Source organism: Lagopus leucura, unplaced genomic scaffold (genome assembly GCF_019238085.1).
Source record: "Lagopus leucura isolate 7727_CA_CO unplaced genomic scaffold, USGS_WTPT01 Super-Scaffold_100015, whole genome shotgun sequence".
Lineage (NCBI taxonomy): Eukaryota > Metazoa > Chordata > Aves > Galliformes > Phasianidae > Lagopus > Lagopus leucura.
Genome location: NW_024962269.1, coordinates 4,125,160 through 4,143,642, shown reverse-complemented (window position 1 = coordinate 4,143,642; position 18,483 = coordinate 4,125,160). Strand labels below are relative to the sequence as shown.

The 18,483-nt window shown below is 41.4% G+C and overlaps 3 protein-coding genes across 11 annotated transcripts in view; 2 read left to right on the top strand and 1 right to left on the bottom strand.

The window, feature by feature from the left end:
• Positions 1–3,823, top strand: part of RNF111 (ring finger protein 111) — a 52,176-nt gene extending 48,353 nt beyond the window's left edge. For 7 of the 9 annotated variants that reach the window (XM_042875678.1, XM_042875681.1, XM_042875682.1 and 4 more), the window contains 2 exons: positions 118–245; positions 917–3,823. In XM_042875678.1, the coding sequence (XP_042731612.1) occupies positions 118–245; positions 917–1,034 (246 nt within the window). In that variant the 3' untranslated portion in view covers positions 1,035–3,823. The remainder of the gene's footprint in view (positions 1–117; positions 246–916) is intronic. The other 2 variants (XM_042875680.1, XM_042875677.1) reach the window with 1 other exon arrangement.
• Positions 3,824–4,909: 1,086 nt separating this feature from the next.
• On the top strand, positions 4,910–14,161 carry CCNB2 (cyclin B2). Its single transcript, XM_042875590.1, has 9 exons — positions 4,910–5,020; positions 6,003–6,128; positions 6,208–6,336; positions 6,614–6,784; positions 6,859–7,017; positions 7,320–7,556; positions 10,395–10,535; positions 11,114–11,224; positions 11,537–14,161. Exons 1-9 carry the CDS (start codon positions 4,997–4,999, stop codon positions 11,642–11,644), a joined length of 1,206 nt encoding a protein of 401 aa, XP_042731524.1. The 5' UTR covers positions 4,910–4,996; the 3' UTR covers positions 11,645–14,161.
• MYO1E (myosin IE) overlaps positions 12,844–18,483 on the bottom strand; it is an 85,929-nt gene continuing 80,289 nt past the window's right edge. The window contains exons 26-28 of the mRNA XM_042875589.1: positions 16,717–16,912; positions 14,493–14,662; positions 12,844–14,025 (exon numbers count right to left, since the gene is read on the bottom strand). Of these exons, the coding sequence (XP_042731523.1) occupies positions 13,949–14,025; positions 14,493–14,662; positions 16,717–16,912 (443 nt within the window). The 3' untranslated portion in view covers positions 12,844–13,948. The remainder of the gene's footprint in view (positions 14,026–14,492; positions 14,663–16,716; positions 16,913–18,483) is intronic.

Sequence of the window (18,483 nt, the reverse complement as noted above, 5' to 3'; positions counted from 1 at the left end):
GAAGTGATAACTGAAATGTAAAATAATTTCTGACATATTTAAAAATAAGCATATTTTGAACATGTACTAAAAGCAGATTTTACTCAGTTTGTCAATAATGTCATCTCTACTAATAAGGTAACAACTGATTGGTTCTCACAGAGGAAACTGCACTGCAAACAAGATGGGGAGGAAGGAACAGAAGAAGACACAGAGGAAAAATGCACCATCTGCTTGTCTATATTGGAGGAAGGTGAAGATGTGAGGTAAATAATACCTCTGAGTATCATAATATAGTGTTAAAATTCTGGCTTTGAGACCATACTTGGATATGGCACACTACTCCTTGCAACACTTCCTGATTTGTGTCAAAATTAAACACTGTCTGTCTTAGCAACTAATGAATATGTTTTAATTTGAAGCACTGGTTACCCTGTTTGTATTGTCTTTGAGTAAAATGTGAGTTCCTCTCTTACAGTCTCCCAAAAATTCACTGTCTGTCTTTCACCACAAGCCCAAACTGATACCATTTTTTTAAATGTTACAGTGTGGAAGGTAGTACTCATGTTTTTAATTAAAATCATGCTGTGCTGTCAGCTTTTGTACCTTGGGCAGAAAATAATTGGTTTAATTCCAGATTGTCAAGTTTAACTTTTCTGAACTAATAATGCTCTTTAAGCTATAGCAGTGTTAAATTGCTGTAACTCAACAGAAGCTACCTGATACTTGGCTTCATTGCCTATGTCTGTTGCTTCTTTTAGGTAGACAGAATGTAAGTCAGGTAGAAAAGCTAGCGAAGCTTGTGGGAAAAACATAGACATACAAAAAAACAAAAACAAAAGGTGCTTCAGTAGCAAAATCCACATCACCTTTTCTCTGGTGGATATATTGATATGGAAGTCTTTTATTAACACTGTTTTTTCTGTTTTTCTGACAGGCGACTTCCATGTATGCACCTTTTCCACCAAGTGTGTGTAGATCAGTGGTTGATTACTAATAAGAAGTGCCCAATTTGCAGAGTGGACATTGAGGCCCAACTGCCTAGTGAAAGCTGACACCATTTTCCAGAACTCTTGTCCTCCTTCTTGCTCCCTCTCATCCTTCCTGGTACTGCAGTCAACCAAAGATGGCATGACTTACCTGCGCAGATTTGGAAGCATTGAACCTAAGAGTGCTGGCTCTGCTATATGGTACAACTAATGCTAGACCTACAGTTTGTGTAGAAGACCGTTGAGTTTCAGTGTATTTATAAAAACTTTTTTTTAGGTTTTACTTTTTTTCTTTCGTTACTGTATTTTTGCATGGTTCCTTGTATTGCATTTGTTTGCACATATTATGGGCTTTGTGACCCCAAACTTGCAGGCAAGAATAGCTGCTTTAGTAAGTAGAAGTGTGTGGTCTCTTTTTTGGTTTGTTTTACATAGTTTCAAGCTTTGAAAGTCTGATTTCACTCATTACTAACCTCAGATTCCTTAATTTAATCAGTCACGTATTTTAGTTTAATGTATAAAGATCATCTAGAAAAGGATAATATTATGTATTGAGACATTCCTTCACTAGGAAAAAATGGCTGCTGTATATTTACAATATCAGTTCTGAGTCAAATAACATCTGTAACAGTGGGAACAGAATATGAACTATATTCAGTTTGATACACATGCATACTCATCACCAGAGTTTTTGTCTGATCAGATTTGTTCTAAAATTTCAGCACAATGCAGATATATTTGAATGTCAATATTGAACATTTAGACTGCTGTTCAGATTGTATTTATCATTTTCTTCCTATGTCTAGAAATTTGAGTCCCTAACTTAATATTTGCTGCTGTGAAACAGCTCTAGTGAACACTAAATGTTGATTTCAGTTAGCTGGATTGTAGATACTTGCAGATTGAAAAAATAAAAAAATAATAAAAAAAAATTCTTAGGGGTATGGAAAAAGCTTAGAATCTTTGGTCTCTTTCTGCTAACTTAAGTTGAGGTGTCTGTACACACTGAGGGTTTTTTGTTTGTTTTAAATATAAAACCAGTCAGGACTTAGAGCTGCAGGGTTTTTTTTGTTTCTCTTTTTTTTGGTTGGTTTTATTTGGGGGGGGTTAGATATATGTGCATTGATAGAACTTTTGAAGATTCCAGGCTTGTCTTGGGATTTTTATTAGTTTTAAGGTTAATAAAATTAGCTAAATTCAGCTGACTCTTGGTCTTTTTTTCATTAGAAAAGTGAAATCCTGTAAATTTCTGTAGACAAAACTTACGTGGTTACCTAGTTTTACCTTGATTATAGATTCCCTCTATAAATTACCAACAGTCCATCACTGATTAAAATATTTTCTATAGTTAAGATTTGCTGCATAATATAGTATATAGAATTAAGTTATAATGTACTAACATTTTGCCTTTGGAGGAGGTTTTAATCCACATCAGGTCTCAAGTTGGTCATCAACGTTCTTACACGTATAATAGATTATAGTTTATTTAAATGTGCTCAACAGATGCTGAAAATTGCAAAAACATTGAGACAGTATTGCTGTCACATTAGAGAGGATGTTCTTAGGGGATCATATATGATGAACATGTCAATAAGCTTGCATTAAGCTACCTGCTTTGTAAGTGGATTGAATAATAAATACCTTCAGTTTCTCTTGTCTTTGTCTTTCATAATCAGATTAAGTGTAATACAGTTTACAGTAACCTGGAAAATGTTATGTTTACACTAAAAAAGTGATCCATTTATAAATATTACCTTATCTAATTTGATGCTTGTTTTTTGTCTGGTTAAGGCTGCTTCCCCTCTGTCTTCCCCCCCCCCCCCCCCCTTTTTTTTTTTTTTTTTAACTCTCATCTGTTAGGAGTAGCATTTCCCAGTATAGTGTTTATTGCTGGCAACAAAATTAACACCTCTGGCACTGAGGCATTAAGTGGGAAGAAATTTTATTCCAGAATGGGTGATAAATGGACATTGTCAAATTTAACTGCATTGCTAAAACTGAACTTTAAACCACTTTGTATATGGGGGATATGGGAGAGAGGCAACACATGATTTGAGTGCTTCAAAACCTGGCATGGTTCTATGCTAAAACTTCTTGAACTTTGTGACTGTAGGAAGCTGTTGGAAATTGAAGCTGCATTGATTAAAAAATTAAGTAAACTGACTGGAAGGACTGAGCAGAAGATGGTTCCTTTTCTTCAGTGGCTATTGAAAAGGAGTGAAGTTACTTTTGAACACTGATGCTCAAAGTCTGACAATAATAACTTTTTAAGAAGTTTCCAAGAAGGTACATGAGAGGCATGGGGCAAAAAAAAAACAGGACCTGTGAAATAATTGAGACCCTGGGTATACGATGGAATCTCTTGGCTTCCTTAAAAGACAAGCACAGGTTTGAGGATTTTCTTTGGGATTCTTTTACGCACCTGATGAGGGTGCCTGGTACTGGAGGTATTTTAGTGGCCCGTGCATTGACTTGTTTTATAACTGCTACTGATATTGTCTTGCTTTTAAATGTATGCCTAACATTGTAATGTGATGTTGAACACTTAGGTATTTGGCAGGAATCACAGTGTTCTGATCTTATATGCTATTGCAGGAGCTAATAAAGCTGCAGCCTATTTCTATTCCAAAAAGTTGTGACTTGACAATAACTTAAGAAGGAAAATGAATAGGCTTTTGATTTGGAAAATTTCCACCACTTACTGTGCTTTACATGCTTAGATGCATTGCCTTAAGTTTTCTGCAGCATCTTTGAAGGTATGATTCTCACCAGTATGCATCAGATTACTTTTCATATAAATTTCCATTGTCAAAAGAAATCCTTTTGTATGCAATAAATAAAATGTTAGACCGGTATCATTCAAGGTCTGTTTCCTTCTGCCTTCCTTACTTTGCTTTGTAAGTACTGGTTTGCAAAAATTTTATGTACAATCCTACCTTACGAGCACCACTGAGTGGAAATTTCTCACGGTGAGGGATCAACACCAGCTGCTGTTAAATGTGTTTGATAAGCAGGGCCTTGTTTATCCAAACTTGGGAATTCAGGAAAACTGTGCTCCTGAAGGCTATCAAAATAACTTGTGCATATGTGAGCACGCATATGAAGCCAATTCTGGGAGGCTGCAAAGCAATTGTCATTAGGCACTTCTGTCAGATTCCTGCATTTTGCAATCGTGGTGCAATATGTATTTCTGAGAACTGAACACTTGAATGCAAGAAGAAATATTTCTGCTCTTTGCACTTGAGGTGGATTGTGCTGGTGAAGCCTTTACCAGGTACCAACTCCAGGCTTGGAGCTGGCAGCCTTTTCCTGGGTTGTGTTCAAACACTGCCCACTGGAACTTGAGACCATCCTTGGTAAGCAGGGAATGCAGATATTACAAGATTAAAAGCACGAGGACTTAGAAATGGAGAAGGTAAGGCAGGGAGGTGGCAGCAGCTGGGCACCCTGAAGGAGGGGCTGCAGTGAGGAGCGCCGTGCGTTACTGCAGAGCCGGGCACTGCTTCCTCAGCTCCCCCGGGAAGCGGTGATGCGCTGTGGCACGGGCTCCCTCATGCCTCTCGCACAGGTTACGAACACTGAAAGGTGGGGACGAAAGGGGGTTCGATCGACTTTTCTTCCTTGCTTTGCTTTTTCTCAGGTGAACGCCTCAGGCCCCGGGCACACCCTGCGCAGCTGTTCGGCGGCGCGAGGCCGCTTCCCGCGAGCCGCTCTCACGTGGCTGAAAGGGCGCGACCGCAGAGCCGCGCGGAACCCACGGCGCGAGCCTGTCCCTGGGGCGCATGCGCCGCCCCGCCCCCAGACCCCGGCTCGGCGGAAATGATGGGATCGTTTCCCTCTTTGGGTGGGGCTTCAAGCCGTGGGCCAATCGAGTGCGTGCATCGTACGAAGCTGCCCAATAGGAGCGCGGAAGAGTGTTTAAAAGGAACCGCGCGGCGCGAGGCAGCAGTTGGTGGTCTTTCTCGCGGCCGGAGCGTGTTTGTGTGGAGCGGCGCGAGCGGCTGCGGCCTACTCTGCTTTCCGGACCGATGGCGTTAACGCGCCGCGCAGCCGTGAGTGTTGCTCGTGTGGAAGGCGGCCGGGACTGAGGAGATGGGGGGCGGGAAGTCGAGCGAGTCCCCCGCAGCCGATGGAGCGGGCGGGCCCGATTAGCGAGGAGCTGAGCTGGGCGTCCCCAGCCGGCTGAGAGCGTCGGGAGGGCTTCGATCCCTTGCGGGACGGGAGTAATGGCGGTCAGAAAGCGGTGGGATGCTGCCGTGCGGCACGTTCGCTGCCTCGGGTAGCGGCCGGAGCGGCGGGGGTGCGGCGGAGAGTGCGAGGAGATCGGGGCTGCGCCGGGAGTGCGGCGGCCCTCGAAGGGGCGGGGCCCCTGAGTGGAACAAACACCTGTGATGCCGTCGGGCCGCAGCTGGCCTTGGCCGCTCCCCCGCCGAGCGAGGGACGAGGGTGGGGGAGGGGACACGTGTGGGGGGAGAAGGAGGGGAAAAAGAACGCTTTTAAAGTGAGCTTTACGGTAGTTTAAACTGAAGGCTGCTTTCCATATTTGGAAACTCCTGGCTGGCAGCCCTGCCCACGGCAGGGGGTCAGAGCTTCAAGGTCCCCTCCAACCGTAGCCGTTCTGTGATTCTTTGCAGTGAAAAACAGGGTGTGCTTACATCCATGTAAGATAATTTCTTCATCTATAATAAAAAGAGCGTTTTCCCCGACCAAGTGGAATTTTTGCTGTAGTCCTGAAGTGGATAAATGCAATAAACAGGTGCTTGCTTGCTACCTAACTTGGAGTTAAAAGGATTTGAGGAGGAATTAGGATTTGTTTGCTGTTTGGAACATTCAGCTCCATTCCATGGTGCTCTCTGTAAATCGTTTGGCTTCTTCTTTTGAGCCTGTGTGCACGTTTAGGAAATGAAGCCTGGTTAAGTAGTACTCAGTATGTGTAGAGGTGTGCCAGTAGGGTGGTATGTGCTGTAATGTAGTTAAACATAAAAAAAATCAGAAGTTGGACAAACTTCACTCACTGAGGTTTTATTGTTTTAGGTCATGAGAGGGATGGAGAATGCTGTGATGGGACATAACAGCAAAGCCAAAGCTCAGGTGACTGGCAAAAGGGCTGTTTTGGAAGAAATAGGTAACAAAGTTACAAGAGGATCCAATGTACCTAAGGTAAAGTACACTCGAAATCTAACAGTAGGGAAAGGGTGCTTAACTAGCTCTGTACTAATAGCTGTTGTTTTCACTGCAGAAAACGGACTACATCAAACCATCAGTAAGGGCTACAAAGGGACCTGGCAAGATGACAAATACAGCTGTACCACCTAAACCTCCAGCTGCTGTGAATCAAGCAGTCAAAGACACTACTACTGCATCAAAGGTAGGCAGTAACAATACTAATCTGCTTCTTAGGGCTTAGCCAGAGCCCTAACATCAAATTTTATTTGTAGGCGTATTTTGTTTCCATGTTGGAAAAGCAGAGCTTTTGTCTTGAAGGTTTGGTTTAATGTGTGGCATCTTGGTGAAAGCTTGCTACGTTGGGATGCACACTCTTTCAGCTTCTAATCTTGATAAGTTGTTACACTACAAAAATGTGGGAATAAAGAAACAACGATGCTTCGTCAGTAGACATGAAAGCGCTGTGGTCTGCTTCTTAGGTTCTGTCCCCTGTCCCTATGGATGTATCTATGCAAGAGGAGGATTTGTGTCAAGCCTTCTCTGATGTGTTGCTCCACAACGTAGAAGACATCGATGCGGATGACTCGGGGAACCCCCAGCTATGTAGTGACTATGTAAAAGATATCTACCTGTATCTGAGACAGCTTGAGGTATGACATACTGAGTCTGTGCTGCTGCAGTGGAGTGTTAATTTTGTTGCTCACGCAGCTCTTTCTCTTAACAGCTGCAGCAATCTGTGCGCCCACATTACCTCGATGGGAAGACGATCAATGGACGTATGCGTGCAATTTTAGTTGACTGGCTTGTCCAGGTCCACTCAAGATTCCAGCTTCTTCAGGAAACGCTGTATATGTGTGTTGCAGTTATGGACCGCTTCTTACAAGTAAGTCACAAAGGTGTTTGTCAACGTGTGTTTAGACCGGGAGATTTGGTCCATAACTGTGGTTTTAAAGGCGTTTAGGATTTCTCCCAGGAACTCTACAGTTTGTCTGAGAGTTCTGTAACATAGCATCTTAAGTCTAAAGCAGTGATTCTTTGAACTTATTATGGGAATGCTTTTGACTCAGAAAATCTCAATTATGTTTTTAATAATCACAGAAAAAAATGGCATTTTAAGCTGATGAATTATAATGTTTGTCTAGAGCTTAAATTTTGAGATGTGCTTTTCCAATTCCTGTGTTGCAGAGCCATCCGGTACCTCGTAAGAGGCTTCAGTTGGTGGGTGTAACAGCGCTGCTTCTGGCCTCAAAATACGAAGAGATGTACTCTCCTGATATAGCAGACTTCGTTTATATTACTGACAATGCCTACAACAGTGCTGAAGTTAGAGAAATGGAGATCACGATTCTGAAAGAATTGAACTTTGATTTGGGACGGCCTCTTCCACTTCACTTCTTAAGAAGAGCATCAAAAGCTGGGGAGGTGGGTACTTGTCCTCACTATCTAGACTCTTCATGTGTCACAGAATTGCAGAATGGCTCAAGTTGAAAGGGACCATGGGAGCCATTGGGTCTGGATTCTTGACTTACTCAGTTAAAGGCATTGGAAGCTGCTTGCCTGTATCATGTGCAGGTGGCTTTTAAATATCCCTAACAAGGGTGACTCTGCAACTTAGTTGTATGACGTCTTCCAGTGCTCCATTGCTCTCTGGGTTAAAAAAAAAAAAAAAAAAGGAAAAAAAAGTGTTTATATAGAATATGTATATATAGGATTTCTTCTTGTTCCTCTTGATATCACTGGCTGGGTATAGTTCTGTCTGGGTTTTAGCTTTCCTAACCTAATGTCTGGCTGCTCAGGCAACTTCTTTGTAGTCCTCCCAGGTGACCTGTTCCTGCTTCCACTCCCTATAGACTTTCTTTTCGAGCTTACATAAGTCCAGGAGCTCATTCTTGATCCACGGAGGCCTCCTGGCCTTCTTTCCTGCCTCCTTTTTTTCAGGATACACTGCTTCAGGGCTTGGAGGAGAGATGGTCCTGGAATACTGATCAGCTTTGTTGGCATCCCCTCTTCCCTCCAGGGGATTCCTTTCTCCCATGTCACCCTGCTAAGCAGTTCTTTTAGAATTTACAGTTCATAGTCTGCTCTCCTGAAGTCCAGAGTAGCAAGCTTGCTGCACACCCTCTTTGACACCCTGAAGATTTTGAACACCATTTTGTGGTCGGTCACTATAGCCAAGGCTGCCTCTGAGCTCCACATTACTCTCCAGTCCTTCTTCATTGATGAGGACAAGGTCTGGTGTAGCACCTTTTCTCGTGGGTTCCTGTGCTACCTGGGAGAGAAAGCTATCACAACACATTTCAGGAACCTCTTCGATTTATGGTGCACTGTTGTGTTGTCCTTCCAACAGATATCGAGGTGGTTTAAGGTTGTGAATGTGAAGCTGCTCCTATCTGTTTATAGAGGGCCTCCTCCACTAGGTCTTCCTGATCAGTTGGCCTGTAGCAGACCCCCCACTATGATGTCTCCTTCCCTTTAACCCAAACCTATAAGCTCTCTGTCAGCTCCTTGTTTATCATGGAGGTGGAGCTCCATGAACAACAGGTGGTCATTGATGAGAAGGCAGCAGCCCCCCTTTCTCCCCTGCCTCTCTTTCCTGAAGAGTTTACCCATCTATTCCTCCATAGCAGTTGTGAGAGGCACCCCACCACATCTCAGTGATGCCATTGACATCACAGCCCTGCTGTTCCTCCTGCTTGTTCCCATTTCTGCATGCGTTGGTGTATGAGCACTTAAGTTGGGCTCGTATGTTTATTTAGTAGATCACTGCGTAATTCCTGAAGCTAGCTGAATTGCTAATGAAAATCTATTTAACACATTTTATACTCTTCCCCCACCCCCTAGAGCATGGGTGTCCAACCTTTTGGCTTGCCTGGTCTGTGTTGAGTAAAGGGGTATTGTCTTGGGCTGCATAAAGTTGCTCCAAAAATAATGCCTCCTATTTATTTCCATGGAAACTACAGCAGGTACAAAGAGCACGGTGACACTATTTGGTAGGGCGGATTCTCAGCTAGAAAACAGTCTTCACTCTAATCACCATTAGCTATGCATTTGCACCAGTGGTGAACTAGAGCCTGCATGCCACACTCATAAAAATCAGCCATTCTGTCAGACAGCAACAAAATATAATGGGAAGTTGGTGGGAAGGTTCAACCTTCATTGCCATGCCACCAACATCCAACTTTGATATCACGGGCCAATATAATAAAATAGGAGGCGTTACTTTTGGAGTAGTCCTCATAACATATTCAATATCATCAATATATAAGTAATAAGGCATTGTAGTTTTTAATATTAAAATGTTTAAAAACACAAAATTAGGGGGATATTTGACTGTGTTTTTGTGAAACAAATGCATCAGTCTTGTTCAGTGGATATGGCTGTAATTCTCAGTGAGTTCTCAAGGTGTTGATCAGATTTAAATCTTACTGTACGTCATACTTTGATAATTGTTCACAAATGTATGTACTGCCAAAAAGCAATGACATGATTAAGGTGTGGTTGTGAAGTGAAGGATTATTTTTCTCTCATAAGAAGTCCTACAAAAGTCTGGTAAAGAGGGAGGATCAGATTCCTTGAGTTGAAATCTGTAACTCCACACATTCCATTTGAAAATGTGAACACAATTTATTTATATCAACTGAAAATGGTGTCATGAGAACAAATGGGTGAGCTTTTGGCACTCTTGAAACCTATTCTCAAACACCTTTATCAAAACGGAAAGCACAGCTGCGCATTCTTTGGCTAAACACTGCTCCGAACAGCAGTCAAAATGCATACGATTCTCTGCCATCACTTGAATCAGCACTGCACTGCTCTGCCTTTCCTGTGCCCTGCTTTCAGTCACAGTATTAATAGAGCGCTAATGGTTTGGTTGTTGCTGAGCAATGGGTGTGTGCATGGGGCAGCTCTGTGGTGAAGGGCTGCTGCCTTTACAGCATGGGGCAGAGGATGGCTGCGCTGCTGTCTGTGCTGGGCCGTGGGTTGGATTTGCCTGCTGTGGAGGGAGCACTTGTAGCTGTCGTTGGGCACCCCAGTGCTCGGTACTGCCATCTTCTGTTGAGTGCTCCTCTGACTGTGTCTGAATTGCAAAGGCTGCTAGACGGAACAGGTTTAGAATTTAGAGGCAATTGCTCGTTAATGTTGTTGACTGTTGTTTTGCCGAGTTATTTCTAAGTTGATACTTCAGGGTTGTTAATTCTATTATGATAAGGTAAGGTACAAGGTATTATAATGTGGACTAATAAACTCTCATTCCGGTAGGCGGACGCTGAGCAGCACACGCTGGCAAAATACCTCATGGAACTGACACTGATAGACTACGACATGGTGCACTGTCACCCCTCAGAGATCGCAGCTGCTGCGCTGTGCTTGTCGCAGAAGGTTCTGGGCCATGATAAGTGGGTAAGGGTTGCAGTCAAAATCAAGGGGGTTTTCCTCCATACAATTGGACCATCTAAAAAAGTACTTTTGGAACTCGTTTAGAAGTAATGCTGGAGATTAAATGACGGAGAGGCTGATAGAAAAATGATTATACCACTGAAAATATAACTTACTCTCTTCTATGAGTACCATGATTTGATTATGAAAGTGAGTTATAGGAGAACATATTGTATATTTTGTTGGTTTGGGTTTTTTGTTTGTTTTCTTTTTTAAAGTAGATCTTGATTATGTAGCTTGCAAGTAAGCTAGATTAAATCATGGAGTGTGAATATAAATTGTAATTCAGCTATTAGTTACTCTTGCAAGGTTTGTTTTTGTTGTTCTGTAGGGTGCAGAAATGTGACTCAGCATTGATGTGTTTAGTCTTCCACTGCATACTAAAATTATTGCGAATCTGCCTTTTCAACTGGCAGTCCTACAACTCCTAGCACTCAAGGCTAGTAGTTGATACCTGGGACTTTAGTGAACTGAAGTGATTGTGTCTTGAGCAGAATTCCCCCCCTTTTATAGATTCTAAATTTCTTAATGTTGTGCTGCAGGGTACAAAGCAGCAGTACTATACTGGGTATGCAGAAGACAGCCTTGCAATGACTATGAAGCATATGGCCAAGAACGTCGTCAGAGTAAATGAAAACTTAACAAAATACACTGTAAGTATATCTACTTAAGTAAGTCTTCTGATGCTTTAGAAAGCCACCTTTGCTGCATGTTGTGATTTCACAGATGAACATTTTGTATGTTACCTTACTGCATACGCTGTTTTGACAAGCCTCTGAGAGGGTGTTCATCAGTACTAACATCAAAACTCTTTATCTAAACTACTCTTGGTACTCTGCCTGCTGGTTCACTTCTAACCCTTACTTTTGTTTGTTTTCAAAACAGTCAGACTAACTCAAAATTGTCTGTCTGGATTGAAGTACTGTGCGTGTGTGTAAACTTCCTGTAACACTATTCCTCTGCAGGCTGTAAGGAACAAGTATGCAAGTAGCAAACTCCTGAGGATCAGCACAATCCCTCAACTGAACTGTAAGACTATCAAGGACCTAGCTGCACCACTCTTACAACCCTAGGCAGATGTATTCTGATGATATATGCACTTTGTGTCATCCTCATTTGCCTACTGAGGAAAAACTACTGCCCTGTGTAAATAGTATTCCAGTCCTACCACCAACATTTCAGATTCACTCTGAAGTTTTAAATTTGCTTTGTACTACAACTGTATACCTAGAAATAAAGCTCCTCTCTTTCAAAAAAAAAAATAAAACAAAAAAAGTTATGCCTGCCATTTGATGTCCTAGTAGAACACTTGACAAACTGAGTGGCTGATGCAATTTGCACAGAGATTGGTGATACTCTTTGTGGTTGTTTCCAGTGATTATCTGGATTCATAGTGGGTTATATTTAGTAATTTGTTCTCCCTCTTAAAGAGTAGGCAGACTGTTAATCGTTCCTTGATACACCTTAAGGGATGTTTGTTGTGTAGTTTCTTGCAGTGTGTTGTCCCAGAGAAGCATTCAAGAAGTAGTTTGACTTCAAGCTTGGGAAAGAAATAGGCTGTAACAGATACAGCCTTGTGGTTTAGATAGTAGAGGGATGGACAACTCATTTTTGTATCTACATATGCCTAACGAAAGAGCAGAGGCAGAAAACAACCCCTGTGATCACAACTAGTGGTATGCTCAAAGGAGTACAAGCATTGTAAGTACCTCAGTTCTTTTGCCTTGCTTTATTTATGCCTTTCTATTGATGTAGTACTTAAAATATATTTTAATGGTAAATTGCAACCTTAAGATATTCTGTAAATCCTGCTGTAGTCATTACCTCCCTTCACTGTCTCCAGTATGGATGTGCTGGCTCTGATGTAGGAGCAAAACCGCAGAACTGTGAAACTACCTAGACATCCATGCTCATCTGTGGAATAATGTTGGAGCTGCAAGTGTTAATCTTCACAGGCAGGTGTCTTTTCTCTAGGATAAGACAGGTAATTTGAGTCTAGCACTTACTGCAAGCGTTTCAGGGAGGAAGAGTGTTTGATCACTTAAGTCTATGCAGTTCTGTCCTGGACTGAGACTAGTTTCTAGCTGCTAGTCCCAATACAAAAAAATGCATTGTGCATTCTGTTATCTATTAATGGAGATGTTTGTGTGCCTAAATTAAGCCTGGGCAAATGGCTTTGGAGGGACAGGATTCAGGATTTGGCATCTTAAGAGCAGTTAACAAAAAATGCAGCATGTAAGGCTTAGCTGGGCAATAGCAAAAACAACCTGAATTAGAGCACAGGAAGGGCTATTTTTTATTTAAAATCATGACAGTAAAATCAAACAGGTGGTGGTTAAGACATGTTAGCATGTATAATATCTGAAAGCAAAGTGCACAGTGAACAGACTTGTTAAGCTACCTGCTTGTTTTGTTTCATGGAGGTTTGAAAGGCAAAGCAATGAATGCTTGTAACTATGGCAGACAGCAGCAATTCTAAATGGTGTGGGAGGCAATCAAACTTAAACAGTAACATTTCTGCTTTTAGAAATCAGGAGGATTATCAGTAAGTACCTGGCATAAAAACCATAGTAGAACTTCTATGAGTAAGAACAGTGGAATACAGCATTATACATTCATACATGTTTCTAATATATTCAGTTTTTATATACAGTATAGGATTTGTTTCCATAAATGTACAGCTTTGCATAAACATAACAGGTGGAGCATCAAACATAAATCCAACATGGGCCAGCCATATTCTAATATAAGTCTTGAAGGCAACGTTGTTTAGCATTACTATGCATTTTTCTGTTTAAACTTCTTGTAGTGCCTGCTGGAGACCCTAGACACAAGTGCACCCAGTTCCATTACACCTCTAGAAAATTACTTAAATACACTCCATCATGTTAGGTTTTTAGATGGTGAATACCCCAAATCACCCTAAATCTTTTGAACACGTAGCAGCATACTTAATATGTTCCCCAGCATCATGTGCATTAGAAAAAACGTGCTTTTAACATGATCTTTGTTAGACAATTAAAAAGACTACTATCAGCTAGAGGCACTTAATATTCCCATTTCCAAGTGTGGTCCCAGATTATAAAGCACCTTTCTGTTCCAGGATGATGGTAGGTTTGGGTATTCTTCACTTGTGAAGTGTGAAAACCAGGTTTTAAATAGAATAAATAATTTGTCAGTACGTCCATTGCTGTATGGTTCTGAGACAGAGGATCTAAGTCTGCTGTGAATAATATTCTTCTTTCTTGTATGCAACTTTACTGGTGAAAGGTACTGCTGAGAATGGCAGATCTTGGGAGATCAGTGTCCTGAAGGCAAGGGGAAATATCCTCAACACTGGTAACCTCATGCCATTTTTTCTTTTTTCTGAAAGTCTTTTATATCTTGGTGACATAATTGTTGGGGAAAAGACCTTGTTTCCCTCGTAGTCTTCCTGTCCACCAACCAGAAGGATCTATAACAAAGAAAGCAAAGTGAAGTGAGGCTTTGTAAAACCTTTTTGTTTGTTTTCTGAGGCAGACTTAAAAACTTCTTGCCTTCCTGTTGGCCTTCTTATAGAGGATTGATAATAAATGACTTGGAAAACTGAATTGGCTAATCTCTTGGCTACATGACTGTGCTTTAGGTTTCTTTGTAGGCAAAGAGAAGATGCTTTGTTACTTGTTTTTCTTATGACATAGGCTAATTTTCAGCCAGAAACTCTTTAACAGTTACAGTCAACTAAACTGACAGTAGCAAATACTGTGCATCTCTTTCAAGTGTTCACTCTTGCGTTAAAGCGACTGTGGAAGATATCTTTGCATAGAAATTTGCAAGCCTAGTCGTGGAAGACAGCTGCAGGTTAGTTCCAAAAGTTATGCCTTTTTTTCACTCCTTGTGAAAATGTACCTTCAAGATGAGTGCTTTTATACATTTACATACCTTCTTTGATGATGTCAATCACATCGTTGGCATTAAAGCTAAGTTCATCTGTGTCCTGAGCATCATATGCGTACAGTGCCTTGCACTGTGGTACCTGAGGTTTAGGTTTTGGCTGTGGTTTAGGCCTTCCTCCAGCTGGTGGGGGCCGGTTTGTTGACTGCCTGCGAACACTGGGGGGTTAGGGGTAAAGAATGTTAACATCCTTCAGAGATTGAATGCACTTGTTAATTGTCACACCAATTAAAAATAAGCACATAACACTAGGACCACTCTTCTGAGTGTTAAATTTAGTTAAGCACTTGGAAACAGCAGGTCAAATGCATAGGAGAAAGCAGCACTCAGAGCAGAATGGAAATAAATGCCCATGTCCTCACAGCTCACATCCATGCACAGGGCTGCAGCTGCCTTGTGCTGCCAGCAGGGTGTGCATGCCTCAAGCATAAGTGCTGCCCTGGTGGTGGGGCACAGCTGGCCCATGCCTCTGCCTGTATGAGACTGGTGGAGAGGGGCCTGGCCTCTGTGCTGAAGATAGGGCTGCGTGCACAGAGCTGCGGCTTTAACTTCCTTTGCTGTTTACCCTAAAGAAATGGAACTTCTTAGGAATACTGTAAGATTGAGTGCTTTTTTCTGCTTGGAAACTAGAAAGTGGCCCTGGGAAGATCTACTGAAATGTCTTGGGAGTGATAATACTGGTCGGGAGAACAAGGCTGTATTGATGTTATGGCAGTCTTCAGTTACAAATTCAACTTTCTACTCTGTGCTCAGAATTTGGTAGTATTAGCATTAGCAAAGCATTGAATGCATGCTATCAAAATAAACCTGTCATCTTCCTCTAGGCTTTACCATCATATATCCACTCTGATTCCCAGACTTCCCAACGCATTTATTGTCACAAAGATTAAAAAAAAAGAACCACTATTTTTTTCTAATGCCTACCTCAAGTTTTCCTTACTGAGTTGTGTGCTCCTCAGGGTGGGCATGTCCCACTGTTTCTGACCAAAATAATTCCTTCCAAGTAGTATTTTACACTATAAAAACTGAAACGATTTGGTAAAGCTGTAGAGATTGCTAAATACCCAGTACCCCATGTGTTGGGATGTTAAAGTCACAGAAATGACTGTGCCAGGTTGCTTTGGAACAAAAACAGCTTCTTAGAGAAACTGACCTCTACAAAAGCCATTTGAAGGGGATAAGCAGACAGCTGATCCCAACAGGTTCTACAAGTAGTTACTGCTGTAGCTTTTGTGGATTTTATTACTTTTTTTTTGTATTTTACTTTTTTCCTCCCACCAGCTTTGAGCATACAGCTACCTTGGGGGGGGAAGGGAGAAACACTGTTGTATCTTCACTATCTCCTCTAGTTTGACAACTGTTTTAAATGGCAATTACATGAACTGAGAGCTTTATCATTCTTATAAACTTAAAAAACAAATGACTGAAATAGAGTTGTTGGTGTTTACCAAAGCATTGGGAACTACCTGGTATAACATGTTTTTAATCCTGTTAAGAGTGAATAACCTTCATTACATACCTGATTAATGTCTATTCACAATTGTCTGGTAAAAATCACATAGCTTTACCCTAGCTGTAGCTTATAGATTTTGGTGCTAGTGCAGGAACCATTTTCTCAAGACAAAGTAAAAATCAAATGTTATCAAAACAGCTTTACAGTGAATTGACGTGCAGTGAGAACTTTAATGCCAGGAGGTTATTAGTTTACAAGATGGAAACATTTGAAAGTGCTAGCATCTGCTGAGAGTTTTGAAATTGATAAAATTAATAGTTGCTATTTTGGTCTTTAAATGAGAAAAAAATTAAGATCAGTCAAATGCTGTAAATGTGCTTGCAAGCTTTTATAGCTAGCAGGCTGTTGAGAGTTGCCGTGAAATACCATGTCTGATCTTTCCCTTCTGGATTACAGATAATAAAGAAGGCCTATTAAAATTCTACAAGTGTTTTTAATGGTGTTGAGTAGAAAGGACTGTGCAAATTTAAGAAATTAAACTGCAACTGGTTCACCTTCATTCCTAAAGTTTTACTAAAACTTTACGTCCTAAAGTTGTGATGGATGTGTTTTTTAGATCTGATGGAAGAGGAGTCCTTTCAGTGCAGCTCCGTAGCTTAATCTGGGCATCTACAGGGATGTTATCAGCAGTGAAGCTTGAGCACATGGAGCTATTTACAGAAATCTACTTTTCTGTCTTAGATGTAAGGTAAATCTTACCCAGCTGCTCCTTGGTCAGGTACTTTAAGAAAATCCAGGCTTTCCGGTTGCTGTGAGATCTTGCCTGATCCTCCTGATAGCTGCCGTGGTAAAGTTGGTCGTGTCATGCTGGTATACAGGGTCCTTTGACTGGCCTGCTGATTTCCGGGGATTTGAGGACGTAGTGGAGCATTTGTTACTCCGTTTTGCTGATGATCTGGAAGTAAATAAAGCATGAACACATCCAGTCCAAGTAATGGCTCTACACTAGTAGCCCTTTTCTTGGTTTCTAGTTGATGACATGGGTAAATATCTTGAGTTTGAAAACAGTTCCACCTACGTTTGAGCTACTTGCAGGTTCTCAGTATAAGGATCTTGATCCTTTACATTCCTAAAACCCTACTGAGGGAAGTGAGAGCTGTGCTCAAAAATTGAGTTGGTTAAAATGATGTGGGTTAGTTCTCTCTTTTCCTCTGCTTATGCGTGTTTAACACTATGTACATAAATACAAATGTATACAGCTGTACTTACCTCTATAGGCACATGCAGACCTGGACATATCAGAATACCTTGAGTCCGAATGTGTGCATGTGTGTGTGAGCAAGTACAGACATAAATACATACACGTGTACATTTGTACACATGGTTACACATGTATATACTCCTATTTGCACCTGTATGTTCACATGTTTGCACATTAAATTTATATGTATGTGTGTGTGTACATATACACGTACCTATGGGCACCGCATGAACTTAAGCACACATGCAAAAGTATACACATTAATAGCTGGGAAAGGGAGAGTTCAAGACAGAAGAATCTCCTTAAGTCAGGGACACGAAAGTACACTGATATTAAGAGGTTGTGAGCCAGCAGTGTGCCCTTGTGGATAAGAAGGCCAATGGTATGCTGGGGTGCACTAAAGAGTGTGGCCAGCATGTTGAGGAAGGTTATCCTCACCACCTGTTCTGCTCAGGTAAGTACGTGTGTGTGTGTATGTGTGCAGACCTGCACACATCTATCTGTGAGAAGCTGGAGTGTATGCACGTGTCTGTATATAAGTCTGTGTACTGTCTGGACTTGTGCCTTTATATGTGCACAAATGTGTGTAACCACATAGACACAAAGGTGAAAACTACCAAGCATAAGTGCATGTGCACATTTATACACAGTACGTGTGTGTGTATGTATTTGTGTATACGTGTGTGTGTATTCATGTGCATCATGAGCACATGTACACAATACACATCCAGATACAAACATACAGACCCATATGCACTGACATACAGACAAGCACACACTGACACGAACAAATGCATGTGCATGCATGTAAATGGACACATGTACAGACACATGTATATACAAACTGGACCATTAATTTCAAACCAGCCGTGACTATGGCAGAATACATTCTGAAGGAGCAAGGATGAGGCCCTGGCATTAATTTCTCACACTAGCTTTCAATGAGGAATGTGACCAAATCATACAATTGCTTCAGACTCCTGCAAAGTCCCAACACCCTACATACAGCTCCTTTGTAACAGTTGTTTTTAATCTATTATTGGCTATTTTACAAAATGGTTTTGAGTTTTCTATTTCCAAGACAATATGATAATACAGTACGATTGATTTGAGGTGTTCATGAGAACTGTACTTACCTTTTAAACATAACACATGAACAGTGGTCAATACAGCATTTAAGTTCTGTCATCAAATTATCCCTCCTGCATACCACACCATGATTTTTAACTGTGCCACGATCATCTAGTTCAGCTCCACTGGAAAGT